The sequence below is a fragment of the Balaenoptera physalus genome (assembly GCF_965194825.1).
Source record: "Balaenoptera physalus genome assembly, chromosome: 2".
Classification (NCBI taxonomy): domain Eukaryota; kingdom Metazoa; phylum Chordata; class Mammalia; order Artiodactyla; family Balaenopteridae; genus Balaenoptera; species Balaenoptera physalus.
Genome location: NC_138883.1, coordinates 23,518,610 through 23,536,146, shown reverse-complemented (window position 1 = coordinate 23,536,146; position 17,537 = coordinate 23,518,610). Strand labels below are relative to the sequence as shown.

Sequence of the window (17,537 nt, the reverse complement as noted above, 5' to 3'; positions counted from 1 at the left end):
TTTCTAAAGAAATTTCAAAAGAACTTATTAAACTTACATCTTGAGTCTGTTTTGGCTTTACTATCTGTAGCACGGTTAATGACAACAAAAAAATCATAGATTGACTCTTGTAGTTTAAACTGCTTAAACAACTGTTATAAGGGGAGCGACTTTTTTTTTCAACATTTGTTTTTAAACAAAGAAAAGAATGAGAAAGATGAATTTTGCCTTTAGAGTTAAACTTACAGAGGCAAATATATTTCATAAGAAGTTAATGGTGTCCTAGTTGCTGACTGAAACTAAAAAAATAAACAAACTTATTCTACACTTTGGTTGTGTATTCGATATTTATGCAACAAAAGTGTACGTGGTTGAAAAAGGAAAGGTTAATGGAAGGCAAAGCAGCAGTTTCTCATTTGCTGAAAAAAACAACCACTTTGTTAATAAAAGAGGGCAGCGGTTATACCTGATGTTAGAATTTTCTGTGTGGCTCCTATTTATTAGGATGTGAACTATTGTCTTTCAATGAAGAAAAATTTTTGTCTTTAAGAAGCTATTTACTCTGTTCTTTCCTGAGCCAGTATAAGCTACTCTTGTAGCTTAAGTGAGTTTTTTTTTAAGTAGACATTAAGTGAGTTTTTAAAATATGTAGAGATTTGACTGAGTTATTTATAAATAGTAATGAGGTATATTAATATGCAACTTAAAAAATAAAGGACTGCTACAGTTGTAAGTTGAGTGAAAACATTCAGACCTTTAAACACGGAAAATCCTCACTGAGTCTTAACTGTTTGCCCTGTTTTTAACGTACGTGGTCTAATTAAAAATAAATTAAGAATAACTCTAAAAAGCAAATAATTTTGTTTAGTAATCACCAGCTCATAAAGTCCCTTTAACATTAAAGATGATGATTGCCTCACTTCTTAAAAAGGAAAAGACAACGAGATGCATGTCTGAGTCTCATGTGCCTGAGAGAATTTTTTTGTTTCTTTCAATTTTATGTTAATAATATTTTATTTTACTCCATTGCCTTTTGAAGTCTAAGTTCAGTAGCATGCCAGGCATTTTCATTTGTATAAATCATTATAAAGTTACTAGTAGGCTTTTAGTTTTCCTTCCAATAGCATTGTTATCAGTGGGCTTTCATATAGAAGGATGCTTCCAAACACACAACAAAAGTTGAGTTGGTGGGACAGGGATGGGGTGGTTTGGGTGGAAGGGAGGGAGGAATTCCAGTTTCTTAACTGAATATGTATATGTTTATATATGCTAATAATATTGAAAAGAATTATTTTCAAACTGGGAAGTTCTCTCTTCTATGTTATTTTAACCAAAATTACTTTTTTGTTTGATTTTGGTAAGTAACATTTATTCGTTCTGTTGCTTTACCTCTTCCTCTGTCTAGGTAACTTTCCCTTCAAAAGAAATAGAAAATGTATACCAAAAGACCTTGTAATGACAATAAGTAAAACAGGGTAAATTCAGAAAGATGATTAGGCAGAGGTATTAGGAAGTAGCTGGAATCCTCTTTGGAGTTATTTCTGTCATTGGGGAAGAGATCTGGGTCACAGCATTCCCAAGTCTGTTTTCTGGCTCTGTCTGCTATTGACTGACTTTCTGACCTTAGACAATCCACTTAACCTCTTTATATCTCAGATTTCCCATCGGAGGAGACGAGAAATAATACTGCCTATTCCCCAAGGGTGTTCTGAGGGTTAATTAATTAGTCTTTGTGCAACACTGACTGGAGACGTGCAAAGATTTAATTTAAGCAGTATGTGAACTTGTTGTCCAAATGAGGTAACAATTAATGACTTTCAAGAGGATGGGCACCCAAAGCAAAACACAAAGTAACCTGCTACAAACCCTGTACTGCTGTTATAACCAGATTTCGTATTATTGATGATAGAACAATTATCAGACTGGAATAGAGATATAATAATGGTCTCCCCTTATAAAAAACACGATTGATCATAATGAGGGACAATAAGGAGATCTGGCATTGATTTTGAGAAATCTTGGGCAGATGGTACAACTTTCTCCAGTCAGTCCCTTATATCCTTCATAGGGAGAGGGTAGTGATGATTGTTTCTCACTTATTCAGTTACTCCTGCTTACCTGAGAGAGAGAAATTGATCAGAGGAAGAGATGGCAGGAGACTTGAATATCCCCCTATTCCTTCAGTGCCTGCCAACTTTACTATTAACCACCTAATCTCAGGTACAGAAGGCTAAGAAAGGGTTTTAAAACATAAGAAAAGCAGACCTAGCCAGAAATAAACCATGAAACAGACAAATAAACAAAGGTCCAAATACGTCCTAGGGCATGATGGAAATCTGAAACACAGGCAGCCTCCTTCCCTGTTTCACCCCACCAGTGTCGTGTTCTCAAGAAGTGATTGTCAGATCTCTCCTTGAAAGAAGGAATAGCCAGAAGTAGAGCGGTGGCTGAATCGTATAGCCCAGGAAACATGTCTTGCCTTTCTCCATGCTTGGGTCAATCTTGAACAAGCAAAGACCACTTTTTGGAGTGAACTATGGCAACTGGAATAAAGGAGATCCATCATTTCTTTTCTTTTTCTTTTTTTTTTTTTTACCCTGGCCTCTGCCGCCACAGGGTTGCCCCACATTCTGTACCCCTCCCTCTGCCATGGCCTGAGTGAGCCCGAGCCCCCAAATCAGCTGCTCCTTTTTTTTTTTAACTTTTAAATTTTATTTTACTTACTTTTCTTATACAGCAGGTTCTTATTAGTTATCTATTTTATACACACCAGTGTATACATGTCAATCCCAATCTCCCAATTCATCCCACCACCAACCCCACCCCCTGCCGCTTTCCCCCCTTGGTGTCCATACGTTTGTTCTCTACATCTGTGTCTCAGTTTCTGCCCTGCAAACTGGTTCATCTGTGCCATTTTTCTAGGTTCCACATATATGCGTTAATATACGATATTTTTCTCTTTCTGACTTACTTCACTCTGTATGACAGACAGTCTCTAGATCCATCCACGTCTCAACAAATGACCCAATTTCGTTCCTTTTTATGGCTGAGTAATATTCCATTGTATATATGTACCACTTCTTCTTTATCCATTCGTCTGTAGATGGGCATTTAGGTTGCTTCCATGACCTAGCTATTGTAAATAGTGCTGCAATGAACATTGGGGTGCATGTGTCTTTTTGAATTATGGTTTTCTCTGGGTATATGCCCAGTAGTGGAATTGCTGGATCATATGGTAATTCTATTTTTAGCTTTTCAAGGAACCTCCATACTGTTCTCCATAGTGGCTGTATCAATTTACATTGCTACCAACAGTGCAAGAGGGTTCCCTTTTCTCCACGCCTTCTCCAGCATTTGCTGTTTGTAGATTTTCTGATGATGCCCATTCTAACTGGTGTGAGGTGATACTCACTGTGGTTTTGATTTGCATTTCTCTAATAATTAGTGGTATTGAGTAGCTTTTCATGTGCTTCTTGGCCATCTGTATGTCTTCTTTGGAGAAATGTCTATTTAGGTCTTCTGCCCATTTTTGGATTGGGTTTTTTTTTTTTAATATTGAGCTGCATGAGCTGTTTATATATTTTGGAGATTAATCCTTTGTCCGTTGATTCGTTTGCAAATATTTTCTCCCATTCTGAAGGTTGTCTTTTCGTCTTGTTTATGGTTTCCTTTGCTGTGCAAAAGCTTTGACGTTTCATTAGGTCCCATTTGTTTATTTTTGTTTTCATTTCCATTACTCTAGGAGGTGGGTCAAAAAAGATCTGGCTGTGATTTATGTCAAAGAGTGTTCTTCCTATGTTTTCCTCTAAGAGTTTTATAGTGTCTGGTCTTACATTTAGGTCTCTAATCCATTTTGAGTCTATTTCTGTGTATGGTGTTAGGGAGTGTTCTAATTTCATTCTTTTACATGTAGCTGTCCAGTTTTCCCAGCACCACTTATTGAAGAGACTGTCTTTTCTCCATTGTATATCCTTGCCTCCTTTGTCATAGATTAGTTGACCATAAGTGTGTGGGTTTATCTCTGGGCTTTCTATCCTGTTCCATTGATCTATGTTTCTGTTTCTATGCCAGTACTATATTGTCTTGATTACTGTAGCTTTGTAGTATAGTCTGAAGTCAGGGAGTCTGATTCCTCCTGCTCCGTATTTTTCCCTCAAGACTGCTTTGGCTATTCGGGGTCTTTTGTGTCTCCATACGAATTTTAAGATGATTTGTTCTAGTTCCATAAAAAATGCCATTGGTAATTTGATAGGGATTGCATTGACTCTATAGATTGCTTTGGGTAGTATAGTCATTTTCACAATATTGATTCTTCCAATCCAAGAACATGGTATGTCTCTCCATCTGTTGGTATCATCTGTAATTTCTTTCATCAGTGTCTTATAGTTTTCTGCATACAGATCTTTTGTCACCCTAGGTAGCTTTATTCCTAGGTATTTTATTCTTTTTGTTGCAGTGGTAAATGGGAGTGTTTACTTAATTTCTCTTTCAGATTTTTCATCATTAGTGTATAGGAATGCAAGAGATTTCTGTGCATTAATTTTGTATCCTGCAACTTCACCAAATTCATTGATTAGCTCTAGTAGTTTTCTGGTGGCATCTTTAGGATTCTCTATGTATAGTATCATGTCATCTGCAAACAGTGACAGTTTTACTTCTTCTTTTCCAATTTGGATTCCTTTTATTTCTTTTTCATCCCTGATTGCTGTGGCTAGGACTTCCACAACTACATTGAATAATAGTGGTGAGAATGGACATCCTTGTCTTGTTCCTGATCTTAGAGGAAATGCTTTCAGTTTTTCACCATTGAGAATGATGTTTGCTGTGGGTTTGTCTTATATGGCCCTTATTATGTTGAGGTAGGTTCCCTCTATGCCCACTTTCTGGAGAGTTTTTATCACAAATGGATGTTGAATTTTGTCAAAAGCTTTTTCTGCATCTATTGAGATGATCATATGGTTTTTATTCTTCAGTTTGTTAATATGGTGTATCACATTGATTGATTTGTGTATATTGAAGAATCCTTGCATCCCTGGGATAAATCCCACTTGATCATGGTGTATGATCCTTTTAATGTGTTGTTGGATTCTGTTTTTTAGTATTTTATTGAGGATTTTGCATCTATATTCATCAGTGATATTGGTCTGTAATTTTCTTTTTTTGTAGTATCTTTGTCTGGTTTTGGTATCAGGGTGATGGTGGCCTCATAGAATGAGTTTGGGAGTGTTCCTTCCTCTGCAATTTTTTGGAAGAGTTTGAGAAGGATGGATGTTAGCTCTTCTCTAAATGTTTGATAGAATTCACCTGTGAAGCCATCTGGTCCTGGACTTTTGTTTGTTGGAAGATTTCTAATCACAGTTTCAATTTCATTACTTGTGATTGGTCTGTTCATATTTTCTATTTCTTCCTGGTTCAGTCTTGGAAGGTTATACCTTTCTAAGAATTTGTCCGTTTCTTCCAGGTTGTCCATTTTATTGGCATAGAGTTGCTTGTAGTAGTCTCTTAGGGTGCTTTGTATTTCTGTGCTGTCTGTTGTAACTTCTCCTTTTTCATTTCTAATTTTATTGATTTGAGTCCTCTCCCTCTTTTTCTTGATGAGTCTGGCTAATGGTTTATCAATTTTGTTTATCTTCTCAAAGAACCAGCTTTTAGTTTTATTGATCTTTGCTATTGTTTTCTTTGTTTATATTTCATTTATTTCTGCTCTGATCTCTATGATTTCTTTCCTTCTACTAACTTGGGTTTTGTTTGTTCTTCTTTCTCTAGTTCCTTTAGGTGTAAGGTTAGATTGTTATTTGAGATTTTTCTTGTTTCTTGAGGTAGGCTTGTATAGCTATAAACTTCCCTCTTAGAACTGCTTTTGCTGCATCCCATAGGTTTTGGATCATCGTGTTTTCATTGTCATTTGTCTCTAGGTATTTTTTGATTTCCTCTTTGATTTCTTCAGTGATCTCTTGGTTATTTAGTAACGTACTGTTTAGTCTCCATGTGTTTGTGTTTTTTACGTTTTTTTCCCTGTAGTTCATTTCTAATCTCATAGTGTTGTGGTCAGAAAAGATGCTTGATATGATTTCAGTTTTCTTAAATTTACTGAGGCTTGATTTGTGACCCAAGATGTGATCTATCCTGGAGAATGTTCTGTGCACACTTGAGAAGAAAGTGTAATCTGCTGTTTTTGGATGGAATGTCCTATAAATATCAATTAAATCTATCTGGTCTATTGTGTCATTTAAAGCTTCTGTTTCCTTATTTATTTTCATTTTGGATGATCTGTTCATTGGTGTAAGTGAGGTCAAATCTGAATGAGATCCTTGCTGGGTAGAGTAACCTTGGTTGCAGTTTCTTCCCTTTCATCACTTTAAATATATCATGCCACTCCCTTCTGGCTTGTAGAGTTTCTGCTGAGAAATCAGCTATTAACCTTATGGGAGTTCCCTTGTATGTTATTTGTCGTTCTTCCCTTGCTGCTTTCAATAATTCTTCTTTGTCTTTAATTTTGACCAATTTGATTACTATGTGTCTCAGCGTGTTTCTCCTTGGGTTTATCCTGTATGGGACTCTCTGCGCTTCCTGGACTTGGGTGGCTATTTCCTTTCCCATGTTAGGGAAATTTTCAACTATAATCTCTTCAAATATTTTCTCAGGTCCTTTCTCTCTCTCTTCTCCTTCTGGGACCCCTATAATGCGAATGTTGTTGTGTTTAATGTTATCCCAGAGGTCTCTTAGGCTGTCTTCATTTCTTTTCATTCTTTTTTCTTTATTCTGTTCTGCAGTAGTGAATTCCACCATTCTGTCTTCCAGGTCACTTATCTGTTCTTCTGCCTCAGTTATTCTGCTATTGATTCCTTCTAGTGTAGTTTTCATTTCAGTTATTGTATTGTTCATCTCTGTTTGTTTGTTCTTTAATTCTTCTAGGTCTTTGTTAAACATTTCTTGCATCTTCTCGATCTTTGCCTCCATTCTTTTCCCAAGGTCCTGGATCATCTTCACTATCATTATTCTGAATTTTTTTCTGCAAGGTTGCCTATCTCCATTTCATTTAGTTGTTTTACTGGGGTTTTATCTTGTTCCTTCATCTGGTACATAGCCCTCCGCCTTTTCAGCTTGTCTGTCTTTCTGTGAATGTGGTTTTTGTTCCACAGGGTGCAGGATTGTAGTTCTTCTTGCTTCTGCTGTCTGCTCTCTGGTGGATGAGGCTATCTAAGAGGCTTGTGCAAGTTTCCTGATGGGAGGGATTGGTCAGATCCATCATTTCTAACCAGTGTAATTCAACTTTGCATTTCAATTCTCTCTGATCTTCTTTTTATTTGTAAGCAAGGGCAGAATAACATTAATCGGAAAATAAAATGAGGACCATTACAGATGTGAAGTACTTTTGTGAATATTAGAAATATAAAATTTTCTACCTGTAATCAGTTATAAGCATTAACTGATTATCAGTGCTGGGCTATATATAAAAAAGGAGATGAATAAACATTAATATTATGGTTGGTCAACAGTTATGTGAGTGGAAGGGATAGCTTGGCACTGAGGTGTAAGATACTAAATTTTAGCCCTAGAGATCTCTTACTAGGCAAATTCTTATTATGTTAAGCTACTCCAAATGCCTATGGAAGGCCAAAAGCATATTTATTCTCCCCTTCCATCATGGCATTTCTTTTTATAGTAAGCTTAGGGCTCCCAGAAAAAAAGCTGTTGTCAAATAATAAACAGTAAAGAGGTATGAGCTCCAGGCCATTAACCAGTATTATTGGGCATTGAACTTTTTGCTGCATCTTATGTGAGAAATGAGAGGCCAAAGGATAGGCAATGATGCATGCCCACAGGGCACTGAAGGAATTGGTAGGAAAATAATGGAAATCTATTAGATCTATTTGATTGGACCCTTAGGATCTGGGCAATTCTGTTATCATTAAAGCCAGCAGATTCCATTTCCATGCTCCAGATATTTTTATAGAGATTATTTTCATTATAACAAAATTATCTGGCCAAGTCTTCATATTGTAGTGTTTGAAGCTTCCAAAGGGGTATTAGTTATAAATCATTCTTGACTAATATGCCCTTAAGCGTTGCCCAATGAGTGGAGCTGGGTCTTGTACAAAGAATTCCCTCTGAGCAGATGCATTTTCCCTTCTCTGTCCCTTCTGTTTCATCCGTTTTTCTACATTGAGTAGGGACTCCACATTATACACCAGAAATTCAAGGATAGCTAATCATTGTGTAGGCTTAAAGGCCATGTAATAGTGGTAGAGGTTAAGCGCCCAAATATCACAGCATGCCTCTATTCATATTTGAGATTATATAAAAACCTCAGTCTTTAAAAAAAATACTCCCTTTTATTAAAAAGGCAAGTATATCAGAACATTGTTTCCAGTCATTAATAGCTAAAAATATTCAGGCAATTAGATTAAGAATGAATGAAGCATTGTTTGATCACTGACTAAAATGGAGAAAAATTCAGAAAGGATATGTTTCATTCCATTAAAAAAATTTTCCACCTTTCTCTATATGGAAAAACAGAAGAAAATAATCTGGAGAAATAATAGAATAGAAGACTCTAACCTTTAAAAACTATTTAGATTTTTCTGGGAAACATCTCAAACTTAAGAGAGGCTTTTTAAAGTAGGAATAGCTGGGGGGAAGATAAGTTGAGTTACACTATTCTAACCTCTGTTCTACCGTCATTTCATTCTGATAGTTTTCTGTCCACAGAAGCATAAATGGTTCCCTAAATGGGAACTTCAAATAAGGTGAGCTACTGTTTGCTTCAATTCATTAACATACCTCTATATCACTTTAAGATGTTTTATGTGTAGCTTTTTTCATTAACACCTATCCCTCTTAAAATTCATTTATTCTGAATGACATTTTTTTTCTTCCCCCCTTTCTCACTGACATGATCAATGCCTACTTATTTTCCATATCTTAGAGGGAGATTTAGTTATGTGACTGTAATCTCTCCCCTCCTCCAAATTAATAAAGATGGGAAATAATCTGTCATGATGTTTATTAAATAGCAAGTATGGGTAGAATATTATGCATTAGGAAGATTTCTAGGAAATGAGGTGTTTGGTGACCAAAATGTTTATTTTTATAAGTATACAATAAATCCAAGTCTCTTAACTAGAATCTAAGTTAATTTCAGTTAATTTAATTTAATTATCAGACCTAGTTTTTTAATTCAGTGTTCTATGTTACCTCACTGAGTTTTTATTTGCCATATATAATTCTATTTAATTTTCATTGTGTTACTTTTTAGGTTAAAAAATCAGTACAATAAGTATTTATGATTTATTATTTTCATCACCTGTTTTTTTTTTCTGTCATCCATAACTGCATAACCAGGAAGACTATAATACTGCTCATCATTGAACAAGATTTCTCCTGCCTCACAATAAAGAGATAGAGACTCTTTTATTCAGGTTATCTAGGATATTCAGCTAGACAGTGGAAGAGATAAACATAGTGAAATGTTATTTGCCAATGTCTATATTGAATTTTTGTTGCCCAATTTTCTTCCTTCCAATTGCTCAAGGAAGCCTGTTTTGATGTCTGGTCCATTCAGACCAGGTAAGGCAAACAGAGAAAATGTACAGGAATAATGATGTTTCCTCCACCCAACCCACTAGGCCGGCAGTTAACCATCTTCAACACCCAGGCGCAAATAGCTATTGGTGGAAAGGACAAAGGACGCCTCTTCCAAGGCCAGCTTTCTGGGCTCTATTATGATGGTTTAAAAGTACTGAACATGGCGGCTGAGAACAACCCCAATATTAAAATCAATGGAAGCGTCCGACTGGTGGGAGAAGTCCCATCAATCTTGGGAACGACACAGACAACCTCCATGCCACCAGAAATGTCTACCACTGTCATGGAAACCACCACTACAATGGCTACTACCACAACCCGCAAGAATCGCTCTACAGCCAGCATTCAGGTAAGCCTTTCTCCAACAATTAATTGACTCCGCATCTTGGTCTTTGAGATGTTGCTCTCATGGTCAGTGTCACTACGTAGCTAAAGTGTCTGAATTACTATGTTTGTAGGAAGGATGCCTATAGGAAGGATGGTAAAGCTCTTATTCAAAATGAGCAAATTTTCACTATGAAATACTCCTGCCTCTCATTTTATTACCTTTCTTTTCACTAGCCAAAAGGGGAAAGGGGGAAAGGAAAATTTATCATAGGAAAGACTGTATCCTAGTTCAATTCTATTCGCATCCTCCTGATGGCTTTGCTAGGACATGAATTGTTCATTTTTGAGGCCAGTGGGTAGCATTACATCAAGGGCAGATGAAGCTAGAGGTTCAATTAATCCTTATAAAATGCAGTATTTGTATTTGATAAGTGTTGATTATTCACTTGTTATTTTTGGCCCACTTCATTTCCTTTATATTATATTGACCAAGGTCCTAATTGCATTGGAAAATTTGAAGATCTGAGTTTAGCTATGTAGGAAGTCCTTAGTTTTGTGGTTAACGTTTTTGTTTTGTCACTTAAAAGTAATTATACCCAAGCTAAAGCTAATGCTTTGCTGACTTCCTTGGCATCTCATAAATCTAGTTAGTAGAGGGGAGAAGGTTAATCGAATTTTTAGCCTTAAATGCTCTGGCAAAAAATAAGACATTCCGATTGCTTGTGGGAAAATGACCCCTAGTCTAGTTAGTATCTGCAGAAGATTCAGTAGATCAGTACTTGTCCTTTCTGTTTCTTGGTTTTAAGACATGAGCCAGGGGTTCAGTTGAGTCTTTGACATCACCCTTCCATTGACTTCAGAGGGCATTATAAACCTAAAGTCAATAATCAATTAAACCCCCAATGTGTTCATATTCTTCTGAATTAAGTTTATGAGAGTTAGGCAGTGGTAAAAGTGTTGTCTACCTTTTCCCTTTTCTTTGAGTAGAAATATCCAGACCATTCCTTATGTGACTCCACAGGAACAATTGGAAGCTGACGCACTGATGATGTTATCAGGCCAATTTAATGTGTTTTAGAAAAGCTACTAAGAAGCTGGTTACTTAGCAGTCTTATAGTTGCACGTGTTGTTACATGTATACCTACGCACATGCTCCAGAAAACTAGCTTTTTCTCTACTGATATTAAAGCAATACCTCCTGACACTTCACTATACTCACTGAAAAGAAGATAAAAGACAATATATATTTCTATTATGACTTTATAGCTCAAGAGCAGATCTGTTTATTGTGGGTGAAAGGATAGTTCTATCTGCACAGGTCTTGGCAGACTTGTTCTGTTTCTGTCAGAATACATTCCGCTAACCCTGTGGGAAGCAGAGGAGCAAATGGCTTTTTCTTCATAGGAATGGATGGTCCTGTAGTCTTTGTCAAGGCCAAATTTTTACTGACCTCAGAAGGATTTAATGTTACATGAGGAGTCAGGGACTAAGCCATGGTAATTACCAGTCTGGGGCTTTCCTTCCTGCAGCAAATACACAAATAGGAGCAGATTGGGTGAGTATTTGTACTAACTAAGGGAGCCAGAGTAGGATACAAGGTACAAAAGTCTTATAAGTGATTATGATTCTAAACATCATTTAACCTGTTGTCCTTTTGGAGGTCAGCAGCTGTGGACAGCTGGAGGATGCCCTCTCTAACAGCCTCCTTTCTGGTGTGTTTCTTTTCCTTTAGTCCAGGAATAATTGGATTACATCTACATGTCTTTCCTTCTGCTTCTACAGAAAAGGCTATAAAAATGGGTTATAAATCTGTTTGTTTTTAAAGGTGTATAAATACATAAAGTAGTCTTGGAGGAAAGCCAACAGACTAGCAAAATTGGATTAGATGGGGATGACAGATAAAAAAGCCCCATATTCTTTGTAAAGATTAGCTAAAGGAAATAACTATGCCAAGGGTTTTGAACTGTTTGTTCTGCCAACTAGCCATAAGAACTTTGCCCTGGGCTCCATAAAAACTAAATAGCCTGCCTGTCTCCAAGTCTATCCCTGTCTTAAATACATTCTGTAGATCATGTGACGCTTGTGTTAGGACTGGGGACCCAACAACCCTTGGATCTACCCCAGGTTTAAGATAGTTTCCGGACTCTGAAGACTTTGGGTGAGGAAGGTCAATCTCAGGAGTTCTAATATGCCCTGTGTGAGCCAGCTAATTTTCTTGAATGAAATGGACTCATAAAGATTTGATCTCTGGGAAATCTTCAGAAAAAAGAAAAAGAAGGGAGGAAGACTGGATTTCATGTTCACTAGATCCATCATTCACGTTTTCACCTATGTGTGAAATCTTACAGCCATTCCCAAATGATACTCTGTTCTGTCTTCCTTTGCTTTGATAACATTACTAGAGTAGAGTTGTCCTAAAAGTAGACTCTTCCGGAAGAAACAAAATAAGCATGTGCATTCACAAGTATAAATATCTGTTTATTAAAAATCCACTGGTTATTTCTTTAAGCATAAGGTAAGAAAACGTCATTTGAGCAGTTCATTTCTGATAGACCTTGGTTAATGTTGATTTTAGATCAAAGGAAAACTGCAAAGTGCTTTTAGCGATGCTCTTAACTCTGTGTGAATGTGAACAAAGAGTTTTGAATTGATATGGCCCTCTAATGCTCTAGCCTCCTGGAAGTAATAGGCGCTTTGATCTTTCTGATACTCTAGTTTGTTACAAAATACTTGTGAATTACATGGACTATGTTAAATTACTCACAGCTGTGGTGCCAAGCAGGAGGGGAGTTTGGGGGAGAATGGATACATGCATATGTATGGCTGAGTCCCTTTGCTGTACACCTGAAACTACCACAACATTGTAACTCAGCTATACTCCAATATAAAATGGTTTTTTTTTAAAAAAAAGGATGTCTCTAGATGCCCTCCTGAATAAAAAAGGAAGTTAAGGTTGAGAAAGCAGGTGGGTGCATTGAGAAAGCAGGTGGACGAGTGATAATTCTCAAATAAAGGTCTGGCACTTAGTAGGTGCTCAATTTATTGAATAAATCAGAAAACAAGATAAGCTTTATTATGTACCTTATCATTTAACAATCAGAAGTGGCATGGCTTGTGGAAGGATTTCTCTCTAAGATGATCAGTGTGCTTTGGACAATTTTAATTTTTTTTCCAGTGGTAAAACTGTAGCAGAATGATTAAATGCATGTACTTGAAGTCAGACTGCCTGGGTTTAAAACCTAGTTTCTCTTCGTATTAACTAAGTGACCCTGGGCGAGTCGCTTATGTTGTAGTTACCTATTGCTATGGAACAACCTGCCATAACTTAGTAGCTTCAAACAACAACTATGTCATTAGATCTCAAAGTTTTATGGGTCAGAAATTTGGGCAGGGCTCAGCAAGGCATTTCTTCTGCCTCACATGGAATTGACTGAGGTCATTCAGTGGCTACTCTGGTCTGGAGGGTCTGGCTTCACGCATGCACCTGGTGCCTTGGTGGGTGAACTGGAAATACTGGACTCAGCTGGGTCCACGTCTCTCTCCATGTCTCTAGGACTCCTTTCATAGAGGTTCAGGACTCCTGGAGAGAGTTTTCCGTCTCAGTTTCAGGAAATGATGTATAAACCTCATTTCTCAATGAGAGGAGTAGCAAGAATTTGCAACCAACCTAAATCTACCACATTGTAAAATTGGAGGGAGGGAAAGGTACTACTAGTCCTTATAAGATTGTTGTGAGGATAACTGAGTTAATAAAAGTAAAATGCTTCTAAGAGGTGTATCATGAAGAATATAATTAAATATATTTTAACCTTGTTATTATTATATTCTGTCCTCAACATTTGGTATGCAAGCCAGTACCCTCTCAAGCAAGGATCTAATTCAGAAAATGGGGCTGCTTCTACTGACTGTAGTGTCCGTAGTTCAGAGTGGGGCTAGGAGATTTTGGGGGATAGGGATTTGAAGGAGGCTCAGAGTAGAATTTGGGGGCTGAAATTAGTCCTGGCAAATAAAACGTCTGTAAGATCTCCGGAATGGACATCTCACTACCCACCTTTAATTTTCTTTTCCATTTTTAAATCAACCGGGAGTGCTATGGGCCTTGGAGAGTATCTTCTGTTATGAAATAGGTCTATCCACGTGTATTTTTGGCATTACAGAAAGAGGAATCCAGGTTCCTCGCCATCATGGAGCTTACAGCATAAAGTGGGCAAGAGGGCTTGACATTAGCTATCAGTATGAAATAGTGACTTACAAATGATGGTGTGTTGGGGGGTGAGGAGTGGCGTGTGGGATGGCTTGGCTGGATCTTATGAATGAGGTGAGAATGGAAGTGGGACTTGGGTACATGGTGCGAGGAGCAAACCCCAGGTCGGCTGAATGTGCAAAGCTAAATTGACAAAGTCAGAGATGATTCCTAGAGAGATCGCCAAATCCAGCTAGAACAGAGAGTGCTTAGAGGGGGTTTGTGAGATACAAGAGATTCAGATTCTGAGAGTCTTGGCCTAAAATGCCCCCAAACAGGAGAAGTCCAAGAGGGGAGAACTGAATCAGGTTCCCTGAGGGTCTTACTACCAGGGATGCCCCAGAGATTGTACAGGCACATCCATTACATTACATCTGACCCCAGTGTTGGTGGGTTACGATCATGATGCCGATAGGTCAGCTTCTAAAATGGAGAAGTTCAACTCAGGCTACACTCAAATTCCTTAGTCCTCACTCAGGATGGAAGGCAAAAGTGAGAAATAAGAGTCTTTTAGGGGTAACTATCAGCCACCATGACCAAAGTGTTCTTGTGAGAGAGGAAAGGGCCAAGAGGAAAATAGTTCCAAGAATAATGTGTATTCTCTTACCTTAGTGCTACAGACCAAGTTATCAGTAAAGAAAGAACTCAGTGTGTTCTGTGTTCAGCAGATCACCATTTGGAATCATTTATAAGCTGTTAGCAGAATACTGATCATGACCCACTTTTTCTGAACTGGGCATTGGTAAAGTCACCTTGACATTGGCCAGGGCTGCCTGGCACCAGAATATTACCAGAAAATCACAATGCTCAGCCTGGATTGGAACTACTACCTTAATAAACAGTAGAAATGAAAGACTTGAGAGCTTTGTGAGATTTCATTCTTATCTCAAACTCACAAATTTGGTGGGCAAATGTGAACCACTTTCAAAAATTATGGAAGGAAGCCACAATTATTCAGGTTTTGTAACAATACCTATATGGGAAGTCCTCCTTCTGGTCTGCTTTCAGTTTTAGGCTGGGGAGAGTCAGAAGCACACTTCAGCCTTGATATTGATTATTGCAAAACAAAACAAAGCAAAACTTGTGATTAAAAAGTTGATCCTTCACACTGTCTGTCCTGGATGCAGTCCCAGTATGTTGAAGGAAAGAGAGAGAAATTTAGAATCAGAATTTCTGGGTTGGACACCAGGTTCTTCCAGTCACTTAGCTGTGTCTCTCTGGGCATATTGATTAGACCCTCTAAACCTCAGTTCTATTATCTGTAAAATGGGAACAACAGTATCTTTACCATAGGCTTGTTGTGAGTAATAAATACAACCAGATGTGGAAAGAACTTAGGCCATGCCCTATCCCACAAGTCTGCACTAAATGCTAGACATTTGGAAAACCACTTCAACCCAAGAGACTCTCCCAGGACTCACAGATCCTCACAGAGCTTAACCTCCCTGTATGGCTGGATAAGCACAAGAACAATTTTGTCTATACCCACACAAACTTATAATCACCCAGGATTTCCTTTGAAGGTCCTAGATTGAATCACAGCCCTGAACTCATCAATTAGAAGGGATTTACGGAGTGGGAATTAGCTTCGCTGAGTGGTTATCACATGCAAAGTGTTCTATTAGGGTGAAACATGTGAAATTGCCATTTTTGTAGGTCAGAACGGTCAAATATCAGCAATTTCATATGGTTCAACAAATACATGACACACACATTTACAGCATGTTGTTATCCATGGCGTTTTGAGATTCTGGCTAGAACACTGAATTTTCTCAAGGTTCTTTGAATAATCAAACTGTCTTGGATTGGGATACAAGATTAATCTACTTTATTCCAAATACCATGCTATAATAGGAGGTAAGTTATGTTATACTTATCCCCCAAATTATCCCCTCTGGGCCCCTCCACCTTTTGCCTGCTGCCACCAGCTTGATAGAAGTGAGACTAGGAGTCCACACACTTTTCCATCCCTCGCTTTTACCACCAGACAACAGAGCCTCTAGGGGAAGTTTATTTTAGGATCAGGGCTCAACTAATATTGATTAACGGCCTTATGTAATGTGTGGCTCCAGGGCTCGTTCCTTTCCTGCCAAGCTTCATAACTGGGGGAGGCACTGAAGATTTGTCAGTCTAATTAGACTTTAGCTACCAGCCAAGAAATATCTTCTGTTTCCTCCTTACCCTCGCAGAGGTACTTTCTTTTCCCCTCCCAGAGAATAATTGGGGGGAAGGAAATTGGACTCTAATTTACTCATTACCTGGTAGAACTCTCCAGTGACATTTTCTCTCCAGAATGGCACAGTTCTAATGGGAAAAAAAGGAACTTGATGGGTCTACCTACCTCTTAAAGACTTAATGTGTTGGCAGTACACATAGATCAGCACTTCCCAAAGCTGGAAAAAGTCCCTTAAAGGATCTCTGAGAAGGTCCTCATCACATAGAGGCAGAAGTCTGTGAGATGCTAGGAGAAGTTGAAGAGATGCCCTTCTAATTAGGTTGTAATATTTATAGGGTAGAATTTCCCACCAGAATTGCTAATAAAGCACTGGATCTTTTTTTTCCCCCAACATCTTTATTGGAGTATAATTGCTTCACAATGGTGTGTTAGTTTCTGCTGTATAACACGGTGAATCAGCTATACATATACATATATCCCCATATCTCCTCCCTCTTGTGTCTCCCTCCGCCCCTCCCTATCCCTCCCCTCTAGGTGGTCACAAAGCACCGAGCTGATCTCCCTGTGCTATGTGGCTGCTTCCCACTAGCTATCTATTTTACACTTGGTAGTGTATATATGTCCATGCCACTCTCTCACTTCGTCCCAGCTTACCCTTCCCCCTCCCCGTGTCCTCAAGTCCATTCCCTATGTCTGCGTCTTTATTCATGTCCTGCCCCTAGGTTCATCAGAACCATTTTTTTTTTAGATTCCATATGTATGGAAGCACTGGATCTTATTTTGAGCCATCTGAACAGCTGAGAGGGAAGTGCAGTCAGCTCTTGGCTACTCACCGTGGAGGTCCCCAAATGTTTCTAAAGCTCCAGGTGGTTTTTCCAATCACCTAACAGTCTACCTGGCCAAGTGTAAAGCCTGAATCCTTTCCGTGTGGTGTATGGGTCTCCCCCTTGCTCTCTCTCTGACCATGTTTCCTATCATCTTGCTCCAGGAACACAGGTCTTCTTGATCTTCCTTGAACTTAGAGCCAGGATAAGGGAGGGGCGAGTGAAGGTTGTACAGTTGCAGAGTCGGATCTTGTCTCTATTTAAAATGTTGATTTTTTTTGCTTATCTTGCATTGATGTTGACTTTAAAATATTGCAATAAGGTATTCTTTATCTTGATGACTGAGTTTGGGGCCATTCCTTTAAACGTTACACAGTAGATGAGTGCCTCCTCATTAGTC

At 38.2% G+C, this 17,537-nt stretch overlaps 1 protein-coding gene across 20 annotated transcripts in view; it reads left to right on the top strand.

The window, feature by feature from the left end:
- The window catches only part of NRXN3 (neurexin 3), a 1,702,647-nt gene that overhangs the window by 1,539,119 nt on the left and 145,991 nt on the right, over nt 1-17,537 (top strand). For all 20 annotated transcript variants that reach the window (XR_014260952.1, XR_014260953.1, XM_082451199.1 and 17 more), the window contains one exon: nt 9,609-9,916. Coding sequence is in view for 18 of the 20 variants with exons in the window: in XM_082451199.1 (XP_082307325.1) it covers nt 9,609-9,916 (308 nt within the window). In the remaining 2 variants the exon portion in view is untranslated. The remainder of the gene's footprint in view (nt 1-9,608; nt 9,917-17,537) is intronic.